Below are 27,954 nucleotides of genomic sequence, written 5' to 3' on the forward strand. Positions count from 1 at the left end.
AAATGCAATTCATCCGTTCCAGCTGCAGAACGGCGTTCAAGTTAGCTGCTTTTGATAGTTGTGAGGTTAAAAATAAATACGATGCAATGTGGAAAGAGGTGAAAACATGAGCTACGATGAGCGAAATAGGTGTTCGCTTGCACTCGCTGTGTAGTGTCCTAGCCTTTTCGGGTTCTGTAATGTTTACATTCACTGTGGTAACTGCTAGCCCTAAATGGCTGCCGTCTCCCACAATGCAGCGCAGCGTTTCTGTTGCATTGTGGGATGCGGTGGCCATTTTAGGCCAAAAAGATACCCGAAGCGCGGAGTTAATCATGTTTTTGCGGCACGAGAACAAGCACAAAGTTCGGAGCCTTCCGCGGCCATGCAACACCGCAATGTTCGTAAACCGAAAACAGTCCGAGCTCATTTTTCTTTGAAAAGAAAGGCGCATAAACCGAATCGTTCGTAAACCGGGCCGTTCGTAAACAGAGATTTCACTGTATATTATAATATGGGGTTATGGTTTTGATAGCAAAGCTAACAGCACATGTTGTTTAGCACGTTCAAGATTTGTGGCTAACTGAATAAGTTTATACGAAGAACATATCGGATGTTGCTAATTAGTGTGTCGAGCGGCACGGCTAACGCTACTGGATAAAGGAAGGTTATACAAATAAATCAAAAACATGTACAGGAAGTCCTCGATTTACGAACGAGTTCCGTTCCCGCAATGGCGACGCTGAGTCGGATTGCACCGACTTCTGTATTGTAAGCTCAGTGCGAAGCAGGAAGGAGTGCGCGTCGGCGCGAGCGTGTACAGTGGCAAGCGACGGCGACCGGGGAAGAGTAGCGATTAGCGGAGGACCCGTTGTCGTCCAATGTGCAGAGGAGCTAATAAAGCCGTTCAAGCGGCAAATCGGCGCTTCGTGCCTTTATTGTTGCCGCGCGACGAGAGAAGGGAGTTAACCCCTGCGTCTCCCGACCACGGTCAGGTGACCGGAGCGGGAAAGGTCAAGAAATTCATATACAAAAATAAGATGCTGTACTTCCCATTACTGCTGAGAGTGTGAAAAAGATAAAGGCAAAGATATGCCCGGCGCACAAACACAGACGAGCGCTATGCGCTAGCTAAGCAGAAACCACTACGGTGCTGGGACAAAATGGCGGACGAGGCACGGCCGTCGTCAAGTCCAAACGTCGTAGGTCGAGCGCGTCGCAACTCGAGGACTTCCTGTACGGAGAATTAGCTCCAGATGTGCAGTCGTCCTTTTTTTCAGACCGATACCAGTACGAGCGCTCACTCTTGAGGACTCGCCGATACGGAGTATCGAGACCGCCCGTCCCCCGTTGCCGTCGTGGCGAGGCGCAATTGGCCAAGCGTTGGTTGGAAGGGGGCGAGGAGGAAAAGGACATTTGGGGGTTAGCCTGACGACAAGGAATTTGCTATTTCATCCATCGTTACGTCATCAATTGTGAATATCGTTAAGTACGGTTGGAAAACACAACAAGGGTGTACTTTCTAGACCGTATGCGTGCGGCCGATGCCGTGTTGCCGGTCGGCCGAGTCGAATACTCGCCGACAAACGTCGAGCCTTATGCCGTTTATTGATTCTTGCGCATAAATGTCAAACGCCGAGCGGGTCACACGCTCGTTTTCACCGATGTTGTGAGCGAAACAGATTCAATAAAAACCATCTCGGCCCACCCTACTTTTGGTCTTTCGGCACACAAAATATTCACGCTATCCTCGAACAAAGTTATTGCATTGACAGGCACCATTTCTTACGACGTGCGTCCATTCATTTCTTTCCTTGTTGTTTTTGGAAACAATCTGCTTTGTGCTGCTTTAAGATCATCCAAGATCTCGATTTTTTTTCTTCCTTTTTTGGGATGCGTACTTCATATTCTGACCTCCGTTTTAGCCCCGCCGGAGGGTCAAAATATTAGGAACAGTAGTCGATAGCGCACGTCCCTCTCAAGTGGCCAGCGCGTGTGTGCGCATGCGCGTCCGTGTGGTGCGCGCGGGGATGCTCGCTCGCGCGCGCTAATGCTCGCTGCTGCCGCGGCCGCGCGCATCCTGCTTGTCGTCGATGTCTCGGGAGCGCGCGCGCGTGCATCACGGACAGTAGTCGCGAGCGTCCTCTTCATTATCATCATCATCATCGTCGTCGTCGTCGTGAGGTCATCCGGACAGCAACAAGAAGCTGCAAAGGGAAAAAGCTGCGCGTGCGCGATCGAGGTGCCTTGTCGGAATCAACAGGACGACAGAAAGGGAGAAGAAAAACAAACAAACAAACAAACAAAAAACAACACAGTCAACGTGTCAACAACGGAGCGTCCCTCCGTGAGAAGCGGACCACACCGGACCGGACCGGACCGGACCGGACCGAGGCAGACACCCAACCCGCGGCCGACGGACGCGCCAAGGAGACCGGAAGCAACTGTGCTCATCAATCGGCGGCTGCTTTTATTGTGAAAAACAAACGTTTCGCACAGTAAGTGCTTGCTGACGTCAGTAGGAGCGTAAACAGCTGCTGTGACGTCATCATTCCCACGACGATGTAGCGGCTAACGCTGTGCTTTACCTTGTGCTGTGTGTGTGTGTGTGTTGTTGTTGTGTGTGTCATGATTTGTATTCAAAGTGTCTTGTGTGTCAATTGCTTTGTGTTTCTGTGTCAAAATCGTGTTTGTTTTTTGCGTAAGTCGTGTTGTTGTGTGTGTGCTTTGTCGTATGTAAGTGTTAGTGTTGTGTGTGTTTTGTTGTTGTTCACGCAAGTACAGTTGGTGTTGTGTATGTTTTTGTTGCGTGTAAAGCGTGCAGTGGGTGTGTTTGTTTTAAGTGTGTTGTTTTGTGTTTAAAGTGCGTTGTGATGTTTGTTTTGCGCCTTGTCGTCGCCGGAGCGTAAACCTTTGCTGGCGCAACTTAGCGGTGGTGCTCTGCCCCCTGTGCCCCCCCCCAGTGGAGGTGCGCGCGTCCCTGCTGCTGCTGGCGCTGCACTGCGGCGCGGTGGCGCTGTGCGGCTGCGAGCCGCGCGTGCTCAACGTGGGCGCCGTGTTGAGCCAGAAGCGCTACGAGCAGGTGTTCCGCGACGCCGTGGCGCACGCCAACGCCGTCTACGGGCGCGACCGCTTCAAGATGAACGCCATCGCCGTCACGCACAAGCCCAACGCCATCCAGATGGCGCTGTCCGTCTGCGAGGACCTCATCTCCAACCAGGTCAGGCCGCGGCCGCCACGACCCCGAAAATCGGCCCGGTTTTTGCCACATTCAACAAATATTTATCGTGGAGAAAATAACTTCGTCTTTCTCCCGTAACGCTGACAACAAAAAGTTGTGAGTGACAGGCCGAACATTTGACTCTTTTCAAAATATTTCTTTCACTTACAAAAGAGAGGGAAAAAAATGGGGGGGGGGGACATTTCTATGAATGAAAAAAACCACAGATTTAGAATGACGGAAATGACTTTTTATTTTTTGTTTGTTTGTTGAAATGTCATTATCTTTGTGTCATTTTGTAATGTGTGTAAAACAAAATCAGCAAATAATGAGCCCATTTTTTCTCTCCGTTGTGCAGTTCAACAAATACAACCGCAATTCCAATGAAGTTGGGACGTTGTGTGAAACATCAATAAAAGCAGAATACATCCATCCATCCATCCATCCATTTTCTGAGCCGCTTCTCCTCACTAGGGTCGCGGGCATGCTGGAGCCTATCCCAGCTGTCATCGGGCAGGAGGCGGGGTACACCCTGAACTGGTTGCCAGCCAATCGCAGGGCACATAGAAACTAACAACCATTCGCACTCACAGTCATGCCTACGGGCAATTTAGAGTCTCCAATTAATGCATGTTTTTGGGATGTGGGAGGAAACCGGAGTGCCCGGAGAAAACCCACGCAGGCACGGGGAGAACATGCAAACTCCACACAGGCGGGGACGGGGATTGAACCCCGCACCTCAGAACTGTGAGGCTGACGCTCTAACCAGTCGGCCACCGTGCCGCCAAAGCAGAATACAATGATTTGCAAATCATATTGAATTGAATACGCTACAAAGACAAGGTATTCAATGTTCAAACGGATCAACTTGATTGTTTTTAGCCAATAATCATTAAGTTAGAATTTGATGGCTGCAACACGTTCCAAACAAGCTGGGACAAGGTCTTGTTTCGCACGGTGTTGCGTCACCTTTTCTTTGAACAACGTTCAAGAAACGTTTGGGAACTGAGGACGCTCATTGCTGAAGCTTTGGAGGTGGAATTCTTTCCCGTTCTCGCTCGATGTACAGCTTCAGCCGTTCCACAGTCCGGGGTCTCCGTTGTCGTATTTGAGGCTTCGTAATGCGCCACGCATTTTCAAATGGGAGACGGGTCTGGACTGCAGGCAGGCCAGTCGAGTACCCGCACTCTTTTAGTACGAAGCCACGCTGTTGTAACGCGTTTGCCATTGTCTTGCTGAAATAAGCAGGGGCGTCCGTGAAAAAGACGTCGCTTGGATGGCAGCATATGTTTCTCCAAAAACTGTACGTACCTTTCAGCATTAAAGGCGCCTTCACAGATGTGCAAGTTACCCATGCCATTGGCACTAACACAGCCCCGTACCATCACAGATGCTGGCTTTTGAACTTTGCGTCCGTAACAGCCCGGATGGTTCTTTTCCTTTTTGGCCCGGAGGACACGACGTCCACAATTTCCAAAAAGAATTTGAAATGCGGACTCGTCGGACCACGGAACACTTTTCCGCTTTGCGTCGGTCCATCTTAGATGAGCTCGGGCCCGGAGAAGCGGGCGGCGTTTCTGGCTTTTGCTTTGCATAGTAGAGTTTCAAGTTGCACTTCCGGATGAAGCGTCGAACTGTATTTCCTGAGCCCGCGCGGTGATATCCTTTACACATTGATGTCGGTTTTTGATGCAGTGCCGCCTGAGGGATCGAAGGTCACGGGCATTCAATGCGGGTTTTGGGCCTTGCCGCTTCCATGCAGTGATTTCTCCAGATTCTCTATGATGGATCGTAGATGATGAAATCCCTCCATTCCTTGCAATTGTACGTTGAGGAACTGTTGGACTATTTTCTCCCGCACTTGTTGACAAAGAGGTGAACCTCGCCCCATCTTTGCTTGTGAATGGCTGAGCAATTGAGGGCAGCTCCTTTTCTACCCAATCGTGGCCCCCCCCCTGTTCCCAATTGGCCTGTTCACCCATGCGATGTTCCAAACACGTGTTGGATGAGCATTCCCAGTCAACTTTCCCAGTCACTTTTTTGCCACCTGTCCCAGCTTTTTTGGAACATGTTGCAAGTTCATGATTATTTGCTCAAAACAATCAAGTTGATCAGTTTGAACATGAAATATCTCGTCTTTGTAGTGTATTCAAGGAAATATAGGTTGAACATGATTTGCAAATCATTGTATTCTGTTTTGATTGATGTTTAACACAACGTCCCAACTTCATTGGAAATGGGGTTATACCAAAGGACAAATCATTGTAAAACAGTCAAATGTTCAGCATGTAATTCATACCTTTATTGTTGTCAGCATTAAAGGACCAAAAAAAGAAGTTATTATTATTATTATATATTTGTTAAATTAATCTGCCGAATAATCGCTCATCGAAATTCTATTCTGTCAAATATCGGAATTGGCATCGGCCTCAAAAAAATCCAGATGGGTCGGGCCCTCTTCAATGTATACGATGTCAAATCAATAACGTGTTCTGTCATATATAATACCACCTTAATAATGACATCGAGGTGTCATCGGACTTGCGGCCGCATGTCTCGGACACTCGGGTGAAGAGAGGGGCGGAGCCGTCGACCGATCGCCACCGACGGTGGGGGAAGATGCCGGTCCAAACCTGTTGCGAGGGTCTGCTGCGGACGGAACTTTGCTCATGTTCCGGGGGAGGCGGGGGACATCGAGTCCGAGCGGACCGTGCGCCGAGGCGGCCGACCGGAGCTGTGGCCGTAAGGTGGTCGGCGCCTGTCGTGGCGGCGATCCCCGAACCCGTTGGTGGACACCGACGGTGAGGGATGCCGTCCTATCGGGGCTTTTTGGCCGCTGGGACTCCCGAGGCAGCCGATGGGTACCGGCTGGCCAAGCGGAATGCGGCTTTGGCGGTCGCTGAAGCAAAAACTCAGTATGGGAGGAGTTCGGTGAGGCCAAGGAGAAAGACTTCCGGACGGCTCCGAGGAAATTCTGGTCCACCGTCCGGCGTCTCAGGAGAGGGAAGCGGCGCACCACCAACACTGCGTCAAGTGGGGGTGGGGCGCCGCTGACCTCGACTCGGATGTGGTGAATCGGTGAGGAGAATACTTCGAAACCTCCTCCATTCCACCGACACGCCTTCCCATGAGGAAGCAGAGTCTGGGTTCTCTGAGGCGGGTTCTCCTATCTCTGGGGTTGAGGTCACCGAGGTGGTTCAAAAGCTCCTCGGTGGCAAGGCCCCGGCCGGGGGTGGATGAGATTCGCTCGGAGTTCCTGAAGGCTCTGGACGTTGTGGGGCTGTCCTGGTTGACACGCCTCTGCAACATCGCGTGGACATCGGGGACAGTGCCTCTGGATCGGCGGACTCGGGTGGTGGTCCCCCTTTTTAAGAAGGACCGGAGGGTGCGTTCCAGCGACAGGGGGAAGCGCTTTCCGAAACGGTCCCGCGTGCAGCGAGGCTTCGGATGTCTCCTCCCCTAAACGAAGCGAACCTCGATAAGCGCTTTGCGGACACGCCCCCTGCATTGCCCGACACACGCTTCGAAGACGCGCCGCATCTCGCAACATCAATAGCGATACGTGTACAAGTGTACGCGGGCTGCTCCGCGTTTTGCTTCACGTAGCTCAAGTGCTAACATGGCGCTTCATGTAGCCTCAATGTCCTGATGATTGACGTCCGGCTTCATCGTTCTTCACGCTCAACGAACGACATCGTCGCGGCTGCGCAATCACCCGTCGATCATCGGCAGCAGCTCAGCCAATCGCAGCGAGCTCGCCCGCGCGCGTGGACACACACGCGTGGCGAGGTGGTCTGCGGCTCAAACGAGGCCAACGCGGCGTCCGCGGTGATGGCGGTCAGATTAACGGCATTAAACGTTCGTCGACATGCGCGGATTACACGCACACTCACAAAGACACACACAGATCAACACGTGCACACATTCTGTCATTCTCTCTCTCACACACGCACACACACACACACAGACACGCACGAGCGACAGACTCATGTACACGCGGCACATGATGAAGTCCCGACAATGCCGATGCCGCTGCTGATGGTGATGATGATTCAGGTGTACGCCATCTTGGTGAGCCACCCGCCTCAGTCCAACGACCACCTGACGCCAACGCCCGTGTCCTACACGGCCGGATTCTACCGCATCCCCGTCGTGGGCCTCACCACGCGCATGTCCATCTACTCCGACAAGGTGAGCGCACGCGCACGCGCACGCGCACGGTGGTAGCCTGGCTTACGAGTGCCCTGACAAGTACAAGTACAAGTAACTAAGTCACTGACAGTAAACCAACAGGAAATAACAGTAACTAAGTACGGTTTTAGTTTTATTCAAAACACAAAAATATGCTGGCGGTTTTTGGCATTTTAATTGATTTCACTGGAAAAATCAATGTGTGTGTGTGTGTGTCTTCATGTGTGCGTGCGTGCGTGCGTGCAGAGCATCCACCTGTCGTTCCTGCGCACGGTTCCGCCGTACTCGCACCAGGCGAGCGTTTGGTTCGACCTGATGCGAGAGTTCCGCTGGAACCACATCATCCTCATCGTCAGCGACGACCACGAAGGGCGAGCCGCGCAGAAAAGACTCGAAACGCTACTCGAGGAGAAGGAGACCAAGGTGACGGACGCATGGACACACGCGCACACCGGTGGATACACTCGCACGCATACACGCAACGGACACACACACAGACAGACACACGTGCACACAACACGCAAAAAAGACACGCATTTGATACACGCGCGACATATTGACACACTCAATGTACACCCAAACAAACAGTGGATACACACACACACACACACATTCACACACGGTGAATACACACACAGACCACAAGTGAACACTCTAAGACACACACACAAACACGCCTTCTTTCTCTTACCATGGCGACAACAGACCACACGTCCCGCCGTTCAATGTGAAAACGTCACTCTGACTCCGTTGTCATGGCAACAGTCAGTTTTCCCATTTCCCGAATATTCTCGAAAGCAGCACACGCGCGGCGGGCGTCCTCACAAACGTGTGCCAGCAGTAACTTCCTGTTTCGTCATCTTCCTCTGCTCGATTACGGTCGTCGTCTTCCTCCTCGTCAGGTCATGTGACTTATGCGACCCAATTAGCACACGCGCTCACCCCCAACCGACAAACACGCCGCCGCTAGCCACATGCTAACAGGAATAATTCAATTCTAATTCAACGCTATGCGAAAAGACGGTGACATTTTTGGGGGGCACGTGTTAGCACGTTAGCATCTCTTAGCAAGGAGCCAATGGCGTGCTCACTCATGGTGTCTTCAGCCATACGGTGGCTATAAAAGTCTACACACCCCTGTTCAAATGCAAGATTTTTTTTTTTATGTCAGAACAGGAGAGGGGGAACATTTGACCTATAACTCAATTCAGAAAAACACAAACACACATGCGCACACAGTTGATACACAAATAGAGACACGTGACACACACGCACGCACGCACGCAGACACATACAGTCGATACAGGTAGTCGTTCACATGAATGGTGGAAAAAGGTTAGAAATTTGTTACGCTCATGTTAGCGTTGGCGCTTTCCGCCTGAAACGTGTTAGCGTGCTACTTGACGGCCTCCCTTTCACCGTTGACCTTTTAATCCGGAGCACTTTGAATTCTTCACGAGCTCTCAAATGGGAATTTTCACGGGACACAAACGAGCTCCTTGAATCTTCGAACACAGCGGTGGCGCCCCCAAGCGAGTTGGGCGCACGTTACTATTCATGGCGTCATCAATAATAAATAAGACCACATGGATAATATTGTGGCCAGGTAAAGGGCTTCGCGTATAGATGCATACTAGGTGTCCCCTTTGTGTGGTTGGAGGCTTTTACTTCGCAGGACTGCGTCCACGTTACCTGGATTAGCGGTCAAACTAGCGCTACGTTAGTAGAAAAATGTATTTGTAGTCAGTGGCGACCTTTGCTGCCTATCTTATGCTTCCATCCCCCAGGCGGGATAACGGCACTCGACTCAACTTTTTCTAGTGTTTGGGATGTAATATTGTCCGTACGGTGCCTCAGTAAAGTTGTGAAATCGAACGCTCCACGCATTCCTGAGTCGCAGCCGTTTTTTTCTGCCGAGAGGCCTGAAATCAGCGCGTCGGAACTTCTCCGTCTTATCGACGTCACTAGCGAAGATCTCCGCCGACCTCTCCGCTCCCGGGCCGGCGCTGCCGACGTAACAAATGGAGGCAACCGATCAGAGGGAAGGGGGCGGTCTTAGCCAAATGTGGACAAAGCGGATCCCAAACTGTCTCAAACAGAAGTAGCCGGATGACAAAAGCCAGGTGTTTTGGGAAATGAAATTGAAACTTTGATACTACGTCCACGTTAGACAGTCACTCCATGGAGGTCGAAATAGACAAAATACGCCACTCGCAGGCCGCCGATACCGCTCGGACACCGCTACTGACGAGCACCGCCAAAGGAGCCAAAACCTTTCCCTTGTGGAACAAGAGAATTGCCTTCCTCCGGTCCAGCGACCTCCAGCTCCACTGGCTTCTCCGCCTCCTCCGGCGTCACGTACGCAACCGCACCGACGCGCCGTGGCGTGAACCCCCGCTACGCCCCGCGGCATCCCCATCGGGTCGCGGCGGCATCGAGGAGGCGCAAAGAGGCCGCCGCCGTGGACGCCTCCCCCCCCCCCGGCGACGACTCCCCTGCGCTTATCGTCGGGACCTCCGCGGTCCGACGTGTGGAAATAAACAGATGTCGTGTCTGTCGCCGCCGTGGTTGTCCGCGTTGAAACGTGCCGCCGTAAACTTCAGCATTTAGAGAACCTTAAATGTGACTTCATCTCCCTCGTAAACAACATCCTGGACTCCAACAGGCAGCTCGTCAAGTCAACTGAATGTGTGTGCGTGTGTGTGCGTGTGCGTGTGCATACGCGCGTCAATTAGCGTGCTAACACGTGGGTAGAGCAAATGCTAACAGGCTAGCATCAAATAAATGTTTCAAGTGTTGTCCTCATTTTTTCGATTTCAACAGATTCACGGCAGACTCAATTAAGCTAACGCTAATGGGACACGCTGCCGCTGCGCTAGCTTAGCATCATCGCTACTGAGGATGTTGCATATTTTGCTTTCCTGCGAGTGTGTGTGTGTGTGGGGGGGGGGGGTTAGCTACGCTATGTTACACTAAGAGACTGAGCTGAGGTTTGTGCTATGCTAGGCTAACAGTTGGGTTGTGTCCCCTCTTGAACTGAAAAAGTTGAAAACAACAGTTTGTTGTTTTTGTGTCAAAGTGCCTCAGATTGTTTCTTCGCCTCTTAAAATAGCTCGAGGTTTAAATTTGTATCCTATCATCAGCTCATTTGCATATCAAACAAATAAAAACACACAAAGAGCACACAAATTTGTCTTCGGTTGATGACTTACGAAAAAGAAATGAAACCACAACACAATCGAATCTAAATTCATCCAAAGAAAGAAAAAGAAAAAGCACACGATTCATGCTGATGACATCACACGTGGGCCAGCCTGTGCGGCGGCTTTCATATGCTTGGTGTGTGCGTCAGTGTGCGTGTGTGTCGGTTTGTGTGCGTGTCTGCGCGTGTTTCTGACTGGCTGTGCACGAGTCTTTCTGTGTGTGTGTGTGTGTCTGGCTGTTAGTGTACACGCGTGTCTTTGTGTGAGTGAATGTGGGTGTGTCAACGTGTGTGTGAGTGTGGTTGTGTTTGAGTGTGTGTGCGTGTGTGCGCTTGTGTGTGTGTGCTTGTGTGTGTGTGCATAAGTCAGTTTTTGTGTGTGTAGACATTTGCCATGTGTGCGTATTATTCTAGTGGTCAGATTTCACGCGTCAGGTGGTGTGTGTGTGTTCCAGTCATGTTTTGTGCGTGTTTGTGTGTGTTTTGTGGGAGTGTGCGGTTTGTGTGTGATGTTCTCTCTGTTGTCACACGACCATCAGACTAAAATCAGGAACTATGAAAGCGTGGACCAACACGGCTTTGACTTCCGGAGAACGCCTAAGGTAGAAGATTGTCGAAGGTAGAACGCTTGCATGGTCCAAACGCTGCACGCCGCCCGCCCGCCCAACCAATCTCGTCCGTCAACTGAAGCCCCGCCCACCCAATCCAGAGATAGCCCTTATCCTGGAGGCAGCCATCTTTCTTTTGGTTTGTCATGACCTTTGGGAATGTTGGGAATGCAGGAAAGACACGCCCCCTCCTCCTCCCCCCCTTTTGTGAGGGATGCATGCGGGGTCTGATGGACACCGCCCCCCCCCCCCCACCCCCCCCCTCGAGTCTTTGGTTTGATTTGCGCTCGCTAACATACAAACATGCACGTCCCTGATTGGTTGGTTGGAGTCTTGCATGTCCACCAGCTTCCACTCCCTGCTCCCCATTGGATGCCCCCCCCCCACGCCAATTATTGTTATTATTATTAGTACGGGGCGAGCGGGAGGGAGCACGGTCGGGGAGGGTGTGGCCGCTCGCGTGCTAACGAAGCGTGCGCTATGCTGTGTTGCGGTCTTCAGGCCGAGAAGGTTCTGCTGTTCGGTTCCGACACCAACCTGACCGCCTTGCTCATGGATGCCAAAGACCTGGAGGCCCGCGTCATCATCCTCTCCGCCAGGTCAGTGCGCTGACCGCTAACTGCTACATAGCCACAGGCTAATGGGCTACTAGCTGCTTGCTGAGTGGTTTTTAACTTGTTGCTTACAGGATGTTGAACAGTTGCTAACAGGGATGTAGCTACTCGCTAACTGCTGATTAGCTGCTCGCTAATATGGATAGCAACTTACGAAGCTCACAAGTGTCCCATTTGTTGTGTGTTTGTGATGTGTGTCTGTGTGCGGTTTGTTGTGCCTCAATACCCGGCGGCAGCGAGGACGAGGCGACGGGCGTCTACAAAGCGGCCCGTCATCTCAACATGACCGGTTCTGGTTACGTCTGGATCGTCGGAGAGCGAGAAATGACCGGAAAAGCTTTGAGCGAAGCGCCGGACGGTACGCAACACATTGCACTCTTGCTCCTCCTCCTCCTCCTCCTCCTCCTCTTCCTGTCTCCGTTCTGCTTCCATCCAACTTGTTCTCTTCTACTGTGTCCATGCTTAGATAGAGCCAGGCTAACATCTAGCTACATTAGCAAGTGCTTCGTGAATAGCTTCTACGTTTGCATCTAGCTGCTACATTAGCATCTACTGCATTAGCAGGTGGATGGTAAAGAGCTGCTACGTTAGCATCTAGCTACATTAGCAATTTGGTCGTGCCGTGGCTCAGTGGGAGCGTTCGCGAAACGTCACCGTGACGTAATTGTGGCTCATGCGCGTTAACATTGCTTGGTAGAAGTCCCGTTGACTTCCATATCATTTTGGCTAAGAAAGCACATTTTTGTGTCTTTTTATGGCAGTACGCAAGTTTGGGCTAGCTGATGCCGAGCCGAGCGACGCAGCAAAGCTTCTGTACAACAGCGGCAACCACAATTTGCCTTCAACACCAAGTTACGCACAAACGCGTCCCCCGACTCAAGGGATATATTTGATGGACGGCTTTTCATTTCGCACTACACAAAAGATTTAATGAAAGTCTCCAAGTCTCTTGATGCATAGAAGCAAGTGTCGTTTTCATTTGTCGTTTGGAAAGTGTTCAGACAGCCAAACATCTCCATATGTGACGTGTATTTGCATATTATTTGTAATTTGTATACGACAAAGAGGTTAAATAGCACCAAAAGTAACAGAGGCATCAAGTATTTAAGAGTGAGAGGTTATAGATGAAGTTATTACCTAATGTGAGATGTCTCTTTTGTTTGTGCCAAATATCATTCAAGTGAACAATACGATATCTAATATCGGAACATTATATTGCAAAACAATATGGTCGGTCAGTTTGGTTCCACGCGTAAGCTTCGTGTGTCTTCGGGATGCCGAAAAAGCTCGAAGATTCCTTCCTTGACAATCTGTACGTTCGGCACAAAACGCAAGACATTTATGAATGAACGGAAATAAGCGTGAGCAACCGGAAAATTTGCGGTTAGCTGCTGACTTTCCGCCAAGCGAGACGCCACGTGACCGTCTGGTGACCTCACGGCGAACGCTCCCGTCGATGACTGAAAAAAAGGCACAGACAAAGACTTGATTTGTCCTGAACACGGAGTATGTGTAAGCACCCGGGACACAGTTCCCGTACTCCCGTTCCTGGAAGGATACAAGTAAAGCCTCGTTCGTCATCGAGAAACCCCGCAGACAAACAAATCATTTAATATATCCATCCGTCCATTTTCCGTAGCGCTTATTGTCACTCCGGTCGTGGGCGTGCTGGCGCCTATCCCAGCTGACTCTGGGCGATAGGCGGGGCACATCCTGTCGATATTGTTACGAGTGTGTGCATTAGCTATGCGTCGGGTGAATTTATTTCATAAAACTCTGACTGTGGCTTGCGTATTAAACGGTCACTTTCTGGACATGTGGATGCTAAAGAGCAGTTACGCTAGCATCTCGCTACATTAGCCAACGGCTCCTGGCTCACCTGACGACAGAAAAATATGCTAATGAGTGTAGCTGCCGGTTGCTATGGTTCCCGGTCACAACCACTTGGATGGAAACATGGCAGCTGTGATGCGGGAAGCTAATGGCTAATTGCCTTCTTTTTGGTGTTGCGTGGCCTCTCTGCTTTGATGTTTTTTGCCGATTGAAGGTTCAAACATGCCAACCGTGTTTGAACGTGTCAATCATGTTGCGTGCGTGTGCCTTTCAATGTTCTAACATCTTTTGTTTGTGTCATCTTCTTTAGCTTCTTTCTCCTCACGCCGCCCGCCTGTCTGCCTTTTGTCGTGTTACGTCGGCGAGGGCGGGGGGCACTTGTGGGGGCGCAGGGGCTCTATTGCAGTGAACCCCCCGTTTATCGCATGGGATATGTTCACGACCCACCATCCCCGTGATATGGGAAAATCTGCGATAACAAGAAAATATATATATACAGAGAAATGTTTTCGAATATTTTGACACCTCCCACACACATTACACATTGAGCACATTTTAAAACTTATTAAACATTTCAACCTATTACAATTACAAGTTATTTATGTATTTATTTATTCAATTTAACATTTATTTAGCCAGGGAGGGAAAACAAAAATGTCCTTTGCTTTTGTTCTCACGTGACGAAATGGGAGCTTTTTGTATAACATCACTCTGAGGAAAGGAAAAGAAGACGAGGCGTACTTGCTTCTTGCTGTTCATGTGTCACTCCCAGTGGAAGTTTGCAAAAGGTAAAGCTGACACGTTAAACAAACGCGCATTCAACTTTGTATATTGGAAAATCGAAATGGTCACCCAAACCTCATAAATCCGTTAGCTTAATGCTAACATCAAATGTAAAACACCGTAGACGGGCTGATGGAAACTAGCATAGATGTTGCGGGGGTTCACTGTGAAAATAATATTTGCTGGTGGGAGGTGGGAGCAGACTTCTTGTGTTGCCACGGTAACCATGATGGTGGTGATGTCATTGTCTGAACAAACAAACGCTGGTAAGACGCCGCCGACGCTTCACACTCTGCCATTGGTCAGCCCGGACCACGCCCGATGCGACGTGGGCCACGTCGGTCTCACACGGATGCACTGCACACATACACATTCACGTGTCAATGAGTGTACAAACTTGTCACAACAAGTTTGTACACTTGACGAGTCGTCACGTGTCGTCATGTGTCAACAAGTTGATGACTCACTGACGTGACGACTCGCGGTGTGACAACTTGTTGACACGTGACAACTTGCTGACGATAATGGGAGGACTCGTTGACACACGTGACCACTTGTCAAGTGTACAAACGTGTCAAACGAAGTCGTCACCTGTTGTCACGTGTCAGCGAGTCGTAGACTCGTGACAAGTCGTCACGTGTTATCACATGGCAGTTAGTTGTCAAATGTCGCGTGATGAGTCGTCACGTGTGAGCGAGTCGTCCGGCGCGGTCTCGTCGACACGTCGTCACGTGACACACGCGACGCGTGTCGCCGAGACGGGACGTATGAAGGCGTGTCAGCCGTTTGCGTGTGCTGAAGGCGTCTGGACAAGGAAGGCCTAGCTTCTCATCCTTTCACATTAAAAGCCGCTTTTATTTTGAAAGGTCTCCTGACTGTTGACTGTTGTCGTCACATGATCAGGCAACGCATTGACGTGTCAATCACAACACGTTAACATGTCAGTGACGCAGCGCACAACACGCCGCTTACCACACAACACGCACAATGAAATGCACAAAAAGAAAGCGTGTAGTCCAAGTGATTCCCTGTCCAGAGACCTTCGGTGTCCTTCACGTGACCTTCTTCACCAGACACATGATGAAGAACACGGACCACGCTGAGGCTAGCTAGGCAGCTGCCTGATAACATTGTTAGCATTCCAATCCAAATAAAAAACTTTGAAAAGTTCATGGTCCAAGTGTTAAGTGGACAGTGCTAACACTGTTAGCCACCTTTAGCCAGTGTTTCGTGTGAGCTAGCTAGCAGAATTAGTCAGTGGCGCGGCTGAAAAGGGCTTTAAAAAAAAGCTACATACTGCAGGTTTCCTATGGGGAATGCCAAGCGCGTCGGGCAATTCTATGACATGTTTTCTACGGTTAATGCTCACGCTCAGTCGGTAGGGAGTGCTACGTGCGTTTAAACTTTGAACAGAACTTTATTTCATTTGGCAATGCCGCAGGTGCCAGCCGCTTTTAACCGGTGTTTTGTTCATTGGGGAATGCTAGCAGTACAAATGCAATTAGCAGTGGGTCATGTGATTGGTGGAGAAAAAATCTGTCGAGGAGTTTAATTCATGCGCGGCTGCCAACTCCCAGCATGCACTTTGGTGCCTGGAGCGTCTCAAGCTGTAATTAAGGACATTGGTGTAATTAGCATGTGCGTGCGTGTGTTACAAGGCCGCGCTTAGCGCTGTGCGTGTTTGTAACGCGTGCGTGCGTGTGTGTGTGTGTGTGTATGTGCGCGTGCCGGTTAGGCCTGCTGGGTCTGCAACTGATTAACGGTAAGAACGAGTCGGCGCACATCATGGACGCCGTGGGAGTGGTGGCGCAGTCCCTGCAGGAGCTTCTGGACAAGGAGAACATCACGGAACCGCCGCGCGGGTGCGTGGGCAACACCAACATCTGGAGGACGGGACCCCTCTTCAAAAGGTGCGCCGTCCGCCGCCCGCTCCACGCGTTTGGCACGTGTCGTCGCGTGTCTTCATTTCGCCACGTGTCGCCGACTGTTGCTCGAGAGTCGACAGTTCGTCACGTGTTGTCGCGTGTCCAACATTTGTCACGACGCGTTGTCGTTTGAAGACAATTTTTCACGTCGCCAAGTGCAAACAGTTTGTCACGTGCCGACGCTTGGTCTCGTGTCGCTTGGTTATTCTGTACACGTCGTCACGTGTTATTTTGCTGTGACGAGCGTCCGTCAGCCGTCGTCGTGTCTCAAAAGTTAGTCGGGCGTCAACAATTCGGCACGTGTCGTCACATGAAAAAAAGCCGGTCACGTGCGGTCCGGTTTCGACGGTCGGTCGCGACGGTGACGTCGGACTACCATTGGCCGTCAGGGTGCTGATGTCATCGAAGTACGCCGAGGGCCTGACGGGTCGCATCGAGTTCAACGACGACGGCGACCGGCGCTTCGCCACTTACAACATCCTCAACTATCAGCAGAAGCCCGGAAGACTCGTACAGGTCGGAATCTTCAACGGATCGCAGGTGGGCGACGCTGGCGCACGCGCGCACAAAATGACACACGCTAACGCACCGTCGCATTTGGTGCGTGTGCGTGTCAGGTGCTGATGAACCCCCAGAGGAAGATCATCTGGCCCGGCGGGGAGACGGAAAAGCCGGTCGGCTATCAGATGTCGACCAAACTTAAGGTATGCTAACGCGCCCGCATGCTAATGTGCTGAAGTTCTAACGTCTTCATGTACCCCTGTGCTAATATGCTAATGCGGTAATATACTCACGCGCTCGTGTAGATCGTGACCATCCACCAGGAGCCGTTCGTGTACGTGAAGCCCACCAAGACGGACGGAACGTGTAAGGAGGAGTACACCGTCAACGGAGTCCTCATCAAGAAGGTCATCTGCACCGGTCCCAACGGAACCATCCCAGGTCGGAACACGTGCGCATCGCGATTCGTTTTGACAGAAAATTTGGATTTGGACTTTGGACTCAAATGGCATTGAGTTTTGCAATCATCGAAATGGTTTTAGTTTCAGTCTACTTTTCCTTGACAAAATACCTTAAGGTTAGAGTTGACGAAAACGCCAGTAAATTGAGTTGACGGAAATGAAAAGTGTGTAAAGGGTACGGTAAACGTCCCCTTCCATTTCTGAAAGTAATTACCTTCATCTGGATCCGCGGTTGTCAAAGTGCGCCGGAGATCGGCGGCCTCCCTCTCGTGCGGTGCGCTCCAACCCCGACGGACAAACCAAGTCTCGGACTTTATGTACCGCGTGCCATCGAAGGGGAGACCATTCATTTGTTCTGTCTGTCACTGCGCCTCACTGGCCGAAATAGATGAACAAAGATACACGAAACAAATCGTTTTTGGAGCACTTCCGTCAAATGGAATTGAACTTCAATATATTTAGGATTCATATTTGAGAACAGTTTTCAAATATGTATTTAGCAACAATTGAATTGAATTGAACTTTTGTGTATGATCCTTTTAAGTGCAGTTTGTGTTCTCCATGTTCGAGCACAAGGCGATGATGTTCACAGCATCCGGTTGCTCGAGAGCTTCGCCTTTGGGCTTCGCGCCACGACGGACCGATACGAAGTCCGCATCACTGCGGACGCCGCGCCGATCCGCCTGTGGATCTCCCGTTCCGTTCTTCCCTCGCTCGTGAACGAGACCCCGAGACACTCGGGGCGGGATCTCATCCCCGACCCGGAGAGGGCACGCCGCCCTTTTCCGACCGAGGACCACGGATTCTCATCCCGGCCGCGCGCGGGACAAACCCGTTTAATGAACACAATTGTTCCCGTCTCCCGCGCGCCGATGCAAAACGGCAGGAAAGTCACGCTAACTAATCAATACAAATCGTATTTTGAAGACCTTAACACGCATACACGTGTGCGTCGTCGACTCGTCAAACTCATTTGGTTCCGATTGTCTCATTTGTATTCGTTGTCAATACGCTCCGTCGTCGTCGTCTTAGTTCCCGGAAAAAACATTTGTACGTAGTCATCGTCACGTTTTAGTCCAGAAGAAAAACAAATGTAGTCGGTCGACTGTGAGCGCGGCCGAACGTTTTGGTCAAGACGATTAACAGCGGTGCGCACGCGTGTGCGTCTCGCAGGTCAGCCGACGGTTCCTCAGTGTTGTTACGGCTTCTGCATCGACCTCCTGATCAAGTTGGCCATGAGCATGAACTTCACCTACGAGGTTCACCTGGTGGCCGACGGCAAGTTCGGAACGCAAGAGAGAGTAAGACGCGCGCACGCCGCCGGACCGCCCGCTCGCTCGCCTGTCCAAATTTCACGAAGGACTTGATCTCGTACGTGTGGTTGAGATCCGCGCGTCCGCCGTGTTTGAAGAAGGCGCTAACGTGTATTCGGAATGCGTGATTCCGTTCCACGTGCGCGTCTCCGCCCGCCGATTGAAGGACCGCGTCAGTGGCAACGCCTCGTCACATTTCCTTCTCGCCGGGACCACGTCTGTTTGTCCCCGTTGCCCTGGCAACGCCTTGTCACATCATCGTCCTTGTTGTCGTGACAACCACATCGTCTGGCAGAAAAGTGCACACCACCTCCACTTTCTCCTCTTTCTCCTCCTTTTCCCTCTCTGTCTTCTTTTCTCCTTCTTTTCCTTCCCGTGCTTCTCCTTTTTCTCCTCCTCCTCCTATTCATCCTTGTTCTTTTCTCCTTTTTGTCAGTCTTCTTTTTCTCCTTTTCCTTCCTTCCTTCTCCTCCTCCTCCTATTTATTCTTCTTTTCTCCTTCTTCTCCGTCTCCTTGTCCTCCTTTTCCTCCTCCTCCTTTTTGTCCTTCCCCTTCACCTTCTTCTCCTCGCCCGTGTCCTCCAAGCGCAGAGGAAATGTGGCTCGGCCACCGCGGTAACGAAGGCCGTTCCGGACGCCGACCTCGCGGCAGTCGAGGGGTCGCGGCGCGCGACGTCCCAATTGGAGGCGGGGCGGGGCGGGGCGTGGCGTGGCGGGCGGGCGAAATGTCGGCGCGGTTCCGAAACGCGTTGTGACCACGTGCGCCGGCAGGTGAACAACAGCAACAAGAAGGAGTGGAACGGCATGATGGGCGAGCTGCTGGGCGGGCTGGCCGACATGATCGTGGCGCCCCTCACCATCAACAACGAGCGCGCTCAGTACATCGAGTTCTCCAAGCCTTTCAAGTACCAGGGCCTCACCATCCTCGTCAAAAAGGTGACTCGTCCGTCCGCGCGTTGGCTTCGGAATGACGACGACGGCGTTGACCGGTTCGGCGGGCGGCGCTTGTGTGAGTGCAGGAAATCCCTCGCAGTACGCTGGACTCCTTCATGCAACCTTTCCAGAGCACCTTGTGGCTCCTCGTCGGCCTGTCGGTGCACGTGGTGGCAGTGATGCTCTACCTATTAGACCGATTCAGGTAGGAACGCACGCTGCACGTCGGACGCGACGCGACGTGACGCTCTGCCGCGTGTTAGCGAGCGTGCGCTAACGCCTGCGCGCGTGCAGCCCCTTCGGAAGGTTCAAAGTGAACAGCGAAGAAGAAGAAGAAGACGCCCTCACCTTGTCCTCGGCCATGTGGTTCTCCTGGGGAGTTCTGCTCAATTCCGGGATCGGAGAAGGTGAGCCCGCCCGGCGCGCGGTCCCGGCGTGTCGCGAGCGCGTCTGAAACGTGTGCTTTCGCCCCCGCCAGGAGCCCCGAGGAGTTTCTCGGCGAGGATTCTGGGAATGGTGTGGGCGGGCTTCGCCATGATCATCGTGGCGTCGTACACGGCCAACCTGGCCGCCTTCCTGGTGCTGGACCGGCCTGAGGAGCGCATCACTGGCATCAACGACCCCAGGGTCAGCGCCAACGCGCCAGATCGTCATCGTGTCCTCCGCTTCTTCACTTCCCCCCCCTCGATGGAAAGCTCCGTTAGCGTCTAAAGGAGGGGTCTGAGGATTCGTTGTAACGATTCGACTCGTATCGTGAGTCGAGGACGATCTCCCGAATGAGCCCGTTCCAAACGATCCGCTGGCTCGAAACCTATTCAGTAACTTTGTAGCCAAAACGTCCACCAGAGTGACAGAAATGTTATCCCTGCGTACCGGACAGCGCAGGTGGAATTCCTTCTCGGAAGGGAATCGGGTCCACTTTACGGTGACTCCAGTTTGCCTTCATATTCGAGCGCCACATTTGAAAATGTGCTGCAGGACTAGAAAGCCGCACGTCCGAGCCCGAGACCGATCGTTGACATTTACTTGCCATCCGGCCTACGAGTACCACATTGACCCATTTCCACGACATCGGTTTAATGCACTGACGTTTTGTCTCTTTGGCCTCGCTAGTAAGACAAAGCAGGACACGAGCAGAACAACTCGGGAGCTCAGTCCGCTTCCGCGGCCGGCGGGATGTCAAGGAGACGGAAGACCTTTGCATGACCTTTGACCTCTCCTTTGGCAAAGTGTCTTTGCGTGTGTTCCCCGCGTGTCTCCCGTGTGTGCGTTTTGCATTGATGGCTTTTCGGGCTTTTGTGTTGTGCGTGTGTGTCTTTTATGTGTGTTTTTGTTCTATTTTACACGTGTCGCATGTTTTACGTCCTTTGTGAGTATTCTTCGTGTTTTGCTCGTGTTTGCGTGTTCAATGTCCGTTTGAATATTTTGCTTGTGTGTTCCGTGTGAGTGTTGTTTTGCGTGTGCGTTTGTTTCTCGTTGTCGATGCGATCAGTTCGCCGGCGACATCGTGACGTCGTCCCGCCGGCGAGCCTCCGTCGTCACGCCCTCCTCTGCGTCATCTTCATCACATTTCGTCGTCATCATCGTCACCCTGTCCTCCTCCTCATCATCATCATCATGCCACGGTAAGATTTGGATCTTCCAACGGCGTGTGTTTTTACGTTTTTTTTTTTTTTGCGTGCTTCTGTGTCAGGTTTTTTTCCATCTTTTTACATGATTTTGGGCGGCACGGTGGCCGACGGGTTAGAGCGTCTGCCTCACAGTTCTGAGGTCCGGGGTTCGATCCCCGGCCGGCCCCGCCTGTGTGCAGTTTGCATGTTCTCCCCGTGCCCGCGTGGCTTTTCTCCGGGCACTCCGCTTTCCTCCCACATCCCAAAAAAAAAAACCATGCATGCTAGGTTAATTGATGACTCTAAATTGCCCGTAGGTGTGACTGGTTGTTTGTTTGTCTGTGCCCTGCGATTGGCTGGCGACCGGTTCAGGGTGTACCCCGCCTCCTGCCCGAGGATGGCTGGGATAGGCTCCGGCGCTCCGGCGCTCCGGCGCTCCGGCGACCCGCGTGAGGAGAAGCGCGACAGAAAATGGATGGATGGATGCATGATTTTGTGTTTTTTTTTTTTCCTGTTTTGCATGTTTTTTTTGTGTCTTACGTATTGTTTGAGTCTTCGCATGTGTTTGCGTGTGTTTTCCGTGTTGTTCTTTTTTTGTGCTTTAGCGTGTTTGAAATGCATGCATGTTTTTAACGCGCTGACGTGTGTTTGTTTCTCTTTTTGTTTTTGCGCGCGTCAGCTGCGTAACCCGTCGGACAAGTTCATCTACGCGACGGTGAAGCAGAGTTCAGTGGACATTTACTTCCGGCGTCAAGTGGAGCTGAGCACGATGTATCGGCACATGGAGAAGCACAACTACGAGAGCGCCGCCGAGGCCATCCAGGCCGTCCGAGACAAGTGAGAAACAAACCCTTTCTACATCCGAGCGCTGCCCTGAAAGTCACGAAAGCTCAACCCCGAAGAGACGAGAAAGAACCAACCGCTTTCCGCTCCCGCACGAAACGCCGGTCTTCGATCCCGTCCCATCCGAGCGGCTCCTCTCGTTCCCATCCATTTTAAATGTGAAAAAGTCGCCGGTCGCGGTTTTCGAAGAAGGCGCTTGGGGATGGCCCCCTCCTCTTGCCTCTTCTGATTTAGGATTTTGTTGTGAAATGTTTATTTTTGGTAGACTGGTTTCGGATTAACGGCATTTTGGTTCATTTCAGTGGGTAAAGACGATTTGAGAGTATTTTGAGTTCCGAGTGTGGTCATGGAACAAATTCGACGCGTATCTCAAGTTGCTGGCCGCGTGCGGGACGGGCAAACGTTTTTTTTTCGACACGGTCTCTTCGTAGGGCAGTTTGTCAGCTGTCGCGGGCGGTCCGGAACGGGGTTAGAGGTCACTCGACGTAGCCTCCACGGATACCGGCGGCCGCGTGTTAGGACCGAGCCGCGGCGATTGTCGAGAGCCCGGCCTGCCGCGCATACCGCCGCCCGCGCTCTCGCTTCCGGCACTCTGAGGAAGCTCCTCCTTCCCAAAGGCCGCACTACTTTTGCTCCATCGTCTTCTCCGTGTTCAGCCCCGAACGACTGCAAAATCCAGCTTCGTCGAGAACAGGAAATAAATATGTGCGCTCTGCTCCTCCCCTCCCCGTCCCCGGTAGCAAACTGCACGCCTTCATCTGGGACAGCGCCGTGCTGGAGTTCGAGGCGTCGCAGAAATGCGACCTGGTGACCACCGGGGAACTTTTCTTCCGCTCGGGATTCGGCATCGGCATGCGGAAGGACAGCCCCTGGAAGCAGAACGTGTCGCTCGCCATCCTCAGGTGGGTGACCGACACCTGCTACGCACGCCGCCGTCTTGCACATCTTAAGAGATTTGAGATCAATCGGGCGTATCCTGCGCCGATAATCTCCACACGCAACACCTCACCCGTAAGGATTCCCATCTTGAAATCTCGCGCGATCCCACGAAACCGAAGACGGGCGGACGCTCGCGGGTACGCGCCCACCGTTGCCGAGTGTTTGCGAGGGTCGCCGGAAGCGGGACCCTCGTAAAATGGCGGGGACGTCTCAAAAAGACACCATTTTAGACCTTTTTTGCCATTTTCCGTTCGTTGCAATCGTTTAAGAGCTGGAGAACCGTAAAGAACTTTTTGAACAAAATGATCCTCTGACAACATGATTTCGTCGTTTCAGATGAATTTGGCGTCTCGCTCGCCAGAGGCTTCGCCGGCCCGTACTTGTTCACGGAGTCAACGGAAGGCGAAACGTGCAAAGAAGCCAAAATGTGTCGGCGAGCCGCTTTTGGGTCCTAGAGGACCAAAAACCGCACGGTCGTTCCTCGGTCAGCTCGCTTCTGGCTGGGCTACATTGCGTTCTCTCTCGGCGTCGCGACTCGGGAGACGTCGGCTTTCCTCACGCACCAAAATTCTCCATCGTAAATATCGAAGGCGTTCATTATTTAAGATTGTCGGCTCCGACCTGTTTTGGACCCTAAAATCGGGACCGATCTCAGACCTGAGGACGAGCTTAAGGAGGATTTTAGCCGTCGGATAGTGTGGAGCGGAATCGCGCCCGAAACAGACGTGTGTAGCGGGCCTTAGCGACAGGCCGACGAACGAACGGAGCCGACAAACCGACAGAGGCGTCGTTCCTCCTGCTCCTCAGTTCTCACGAGAACGGCTTCATGGAGGACCTGGACAAGACTTGGGTTCGCTACCAGGAGTGCGACTCCAGGAGCAACGCGCCCGCGACGCTGACCTTCGAAAACATGGCAGGTGAGCTGCTCCTGCGTCTTCTATTTGCCAAGGATGTCAACTGTAATGTGCTGATGCCCAAACAATTTTCTTTCTTCTGCTCCTTCTCATTCGTCTTCTCTTTCTGCTGCTGCGTCTTCTTCTCGTCGTTGCGGTTCAGGCGTGTTCATGCTGGTGGCGGGCGGCATCGTGGCGGGCATCTTCCTCATCTTCATCGAGATTGCCTACAAGCGCCACAAGGACGCCCGCAGGAAGCAGATGCAGCTGGCGTTCGCCGCCGTCAACGTCTGGAGGAAGAACCTACAGGTGATGACGACCGCCGCCTTGATGGCCATTCGTATGATGATGATGATGATGATGATGATGATGATGAAGACACGTTGACGTCGGTGCGTGCGTGTTCCTCCTTCCCGTGCAGCCGTACCCGACCGACATCACCGGACAGATCAACCTATCGGATCCCTCCGTCAGCACCGTGGTCTGAACGCTCGGGCCACGCCCGCCGGCTGCCCGCGCACGAAACTCCGACATGTGAACACACGCGTGCGTACACAACACACCGAGTGTTGATTTTATTTTCAAAAGTGTTTTCGTGTTTCCTGATCATTTATCAGGTGGGCGGAGCCAGTGGAACAGGAAGTGGCTTCTGTTCACTCACTTCAATATAAACATTCATAACAACTGCAATGATAAAAGCGTATCTGTTTGTCGGTTACAGTGGGAAGGGTATGAAACAGGAAGTGACCTCAGCAGGATATTCGTTCATATTTTCTATTGCGCAATATAGCAAACGGTCAACACCACTGGTTAGCTTTAGCAAGTTAGCCTCAGTGTCGCAGCTATAGATCTTAATGTCCCGCCCACAAAGCTCCACAGGTTCCGCCCCCTGACGCTCCCACGGCACGCTGGGATCGATGATGTCATCAGACCTATATTATGATGTCACTCTGTCTACCTCCACCGGCCAATCGACACGCAGCGAAGTCCGCGCAGCACGCTAGCTAACTAGTCAAACGCTTCACACATTTGTTGTTAGCATTGAGGAAGTTAGCCACTTGTAGCATTTTCAGTTAGCAGCTAATGTTAGCATGTTTAGCTGGTTTTATGTGACAGAGACCTGCGACATCTCATGCAAACTTCACCACTTGTTCACTGACCACTTGCTCATGCTAACTCAGCATTTTATAGCCAACTCTACATGTGCGTATGTGGCTATTGCTAATAGACGCTAATTCAGCCAGTGCACTTTTGTTGTTGACTTTTTATCAGTAATGTGTGAATGAAATATTGATTTACGCTAATTGTGCTAATTTAGCTTTTCAACTTGAATCAGTGATGTCATCAAATGTTTTAAAATGGGTGTCAGCCATTTGAGTTCAGATGCCACATTCCCCGTTATTTGAGCTTAAGTGGGTCGAGCCGCTATGTTCGTGGCCTAAAAAGCTATAAATAAGAAAAATTCCATTTTGTTTCCCATTGTTTCGGTGCAAATAATAACAAGTACCTTTGTTGTCATGTTGCAAAAGCCAATTTCAGAATGTCATTGAAGTGGGAAGTGCTCATTTAAGAGGTCGTCAGTGCGACCTCCAGAGACAAAATTAGCAATGTTGCTTTTATTGAGCAATAGCAGTGAATGTGTTCTCGAACCCCGCGGTCGGATTGGACCCCCCGACGCGCCAGTTGTGGCCCGCGGGCCGTACGTTTAACACCGGTTTGTAGCCGTTTACTCAAAGATGACGACGATGTTTTTCGCTCTTTTCTCTGCCACGTGTAGCATTTCCAGTTAGCCGCTCTTGTTAGCACGTGTAGCTCGTCGGGTGCGCATACATCGACGGAGACCTGCGACGTCTCATGTGAACTTCACCGCTTGTTAGCCAAACACTTGCTAATGCTAAGTGAGCATTTATTAGTGTGTGTTTGATGCTAATTCAGCCAATGCACTTTTGTGAACTTTTAATCTGTTGTTCGGTTAAAAGATGGACTTTTCTCTGACGCTAATTGTGCTAACTTCTAGTGATGTCATAGGGTTATTTTTGTTTTTGTCAAAGACGATGCTTTTTATTGTTTACAAGCTGTTTACATCGATTTTACGCGTGGTCAAATGAAACCTTTTTTTTAAATGTTTTTCATTTTCCGACTAAGCTAACCCGAAACTTTCTCCTTATGCTAGCTTATGCTATGCCGATTAATCAGACTTTTATTGTGAAAGCCACTCTACTTACACACGCCTCCACTTGTACTTGTAAAAACGCTCAGATAGTACAACATCCCATACCAGCCTGTCATATACAATGGAAAAAAATGTACTTAATTTGAACAGTTGCACATGAAAAAAAAAGTAAGTTGACCACATTTTAATGTTGAAATGAAGTCAATTCCAAGGAGTGCTTTTTCAGTGTGCGTACTGTACTAGTCAGTCCTGTCAGAGCGTGCCGTCTGCAGTTTAGCAGAAAGCAAACAGTTCTTTTAAAAAAAAAATAATAATAATGTGTACTAGCTGTTTCTTGACTCCAGTTTACTGTAAAACGTAACACACAATAAAGACAATTACACATGTGTATTTAACTCAGCACATAATCCTATAAATACACAACCTCAATTTAGCTAGCTTAATGCTAACAATGCAAAATGCCATTGATGGGCTGACAAATAACGTCAATGTCACTTTAAAAGCGCAGATACAGAAAGATGATGCTGACAAGAATATTTCTTTCTACACTGCAAAAACAAAAAAAGGCTGCTTTGCTGGGATTTTCTTTGCGTTATCTGCATGTGCGACCACACTGGCCCCTGGAGGCCGAGGCGTACACAACACATGCAACGCAGGACAGCAGAACACGACCCAACTTTTTTTGTAGGCCACTACAAACAAACAAACAACCGCGGCTTCACAACGAGCTGCACGTCAGAAAGGGCCAACATAAAAAAAAAACCATGCCTGAGCGCAATTGCGTCACTAGGGCCTGTTTTAGCCACCCTCCCCAAAAATCCGGAAAACTGAATTGGTGAAAAACTGTTCAATGCCAAATCTCCACAATTACGTACTACGCTTCTCAAATGTAAGTACTTGTACTCATACTTACATCCCTAGCCCTTAGACCTGGATCGACTTTAGACCTGGTCCAAAGTTAGACCGGAACTAACTTTAGAGCTGATCTAACTTTAGACCAGGACCAACTTTAGACCTTCTAACAGTCGAAGATGAGACAATAAATTAGGTGTGTCTCTCTGAGACATATTTCATATTTTAAAAATAAAAGCATGAAAGAATTGATCATATATTTGATCCCTTTTGAAAAATAGGTATGAATATGATGATGATGATGATTGTGTGTATTACCTTATCTCCACATGTTAGTGTTTTCCACATGAAACAGTTAACCCTTGTGAAAATGTAATAATAGTGTTTGATTTATGTAATTTCATTGCATCAGAAGTTATGCTAGTGACATTTCCCAGCTTGCTAACCTTTGCTAGCGAACATTTTTAGTTTATTTTGTGAACGCTAATGTAGCAACGCATTAACCTTCAGCTCAGTGATGTCATCACGATTGACGCACAGCAAATGTTCATGCTAACACGCCAGTGCGAAGTGTTGTCTTTGCGTGATGTCCTATGCTGCGAAGGAGGCGGAGCTAATGTACAAACCCGCAATTTTTTTTCTACTTCCTGTCTTGAAAAGTGTGCAAAGTGACTCATGTTCATGTCAAAATAAAAGTTTATGACTATAAACAATCATGTTTGTGTCAAAATAAAAGTTTTAGGATGTCTGGGGCTTTACGCCACTGGCAGGGTCACCCGTGGCGAACAGGTCCTCGCTGAGGGTTAGAGTGTGCGTGTGTGTGTGTGTGTGTGTGCGCGATGAAAATCAGCACCTCCAAATCTGAGGCCGTGGTTCTCGGTCGGAAAAGGGCGGAACGCCCTGTCCGGGTCGGGAGGAGACGAGTGCTTCACGAGTGAGAGAAGAAAAGAGCGCGAGATGGCCAGGCGGAAGTCTGCAGCGTCTGCAGCGAGGCGTCGCGGTGAAGAAGGAGCTCAGGCGGAAGGCGACGCTCGAGCTACGTCGCTAGCCTCACCTACGGTCCCCAGCTGTGGGTCGTGAC

The 27,954-nt window shown here is 50.9% G+C and overlaps 1 protein-coding gene across 3 annotated transcripts; it reads left to right on the plus strand.

The window, feature by feature from the left end:
* The first annotated feature begins 139 nt into the window (after positions 1-139).
* On the plus strand, positions 140-27,589 carry grin1b (glutamate receptor, ionotropic, N-methyl D-aspartate 1b). Of its 3 annotated transcripts, XM_061768839.1 has the most exons (21): positions 679-2,477; positions 2,943-3,199; positions 7,256-7,390; positions 7,637-7,813; positions 11,132-11,194; positions 11,702-11,799; positions 12,051-12,172; positions 16,166-16,340; positions 16,745-16,895; positions 16,973-17,059; positions 17,162-17,297; positions 18,491-18,618; positions 19,402-19,566; positions 19,650-19,768; positions 19,858-19,970; positions 20,042-20,190; positions 21,853-22,010; positions 22,757-22,918; positions 23,763-23,872; positions 24,012-24,157; positions 24,270-27,589. In XM_061768839.1, coding segments are annotated over exons 1-21 (2,718 nt in total). In that variant the 5' UTR covers positions 679-2,476; the 3' UTR covers positions 24,336-27,589. The 3 variants fall into 3 exon arrangements, with proteins under 3 accessions (XP_061624825.1, XP_061624823.1, XP_061624824.1); XM_061768840.1 differs by lacking the exon at positions 11,132-11,194 and having other exon boundaries at positions 687-2,477; XM_061768841.1 differs by lacking the exons at positions 24,012-24,157; positions 24,270-27,589 and having other exon boundaries at positions 140-2,477; positions 23,292-23,769.
* The last annotated feature ends 365 nt before the right edge of the window (positions 27,590-27,954 follow it).

This window comes from Phyllopteryx taeniolatus, chromosome 3 (assembly GCF_024500385.1).
Source record: "Phyllopteryx taeniolatus isolate TA_2022b chromosome 3, UOR_Ptae_1.2, whole genome shotgun sequence".
In the NCBI taxonomy this organism is placed as follows: domain Eukaryota; kingdom Metazoa; phylum Chordata; class Actinopteri; order Syngnathiformes; family Syngnathidae; genus Phyllopteryx; species Phyllopteryx taeniolatus.

Coding starts and splice junctions, on each gene's coding strand:
- grin1b (XM_061768839.1), top strand. Junction 16,896..16,972: donor GAATCTTCAACGGATCGCAG/GTGGGCGACGCT, acceptor TGTGCGTGTCAG/GTGCTGATGAACCCCCAGAG. Junction 24,158..24,269: donor TCTGGAGGAAGAACCTACAG/GTGATGACGACC, acceptor CTTCCCGTGCAG/CCGTACCCGACCGACATCAC.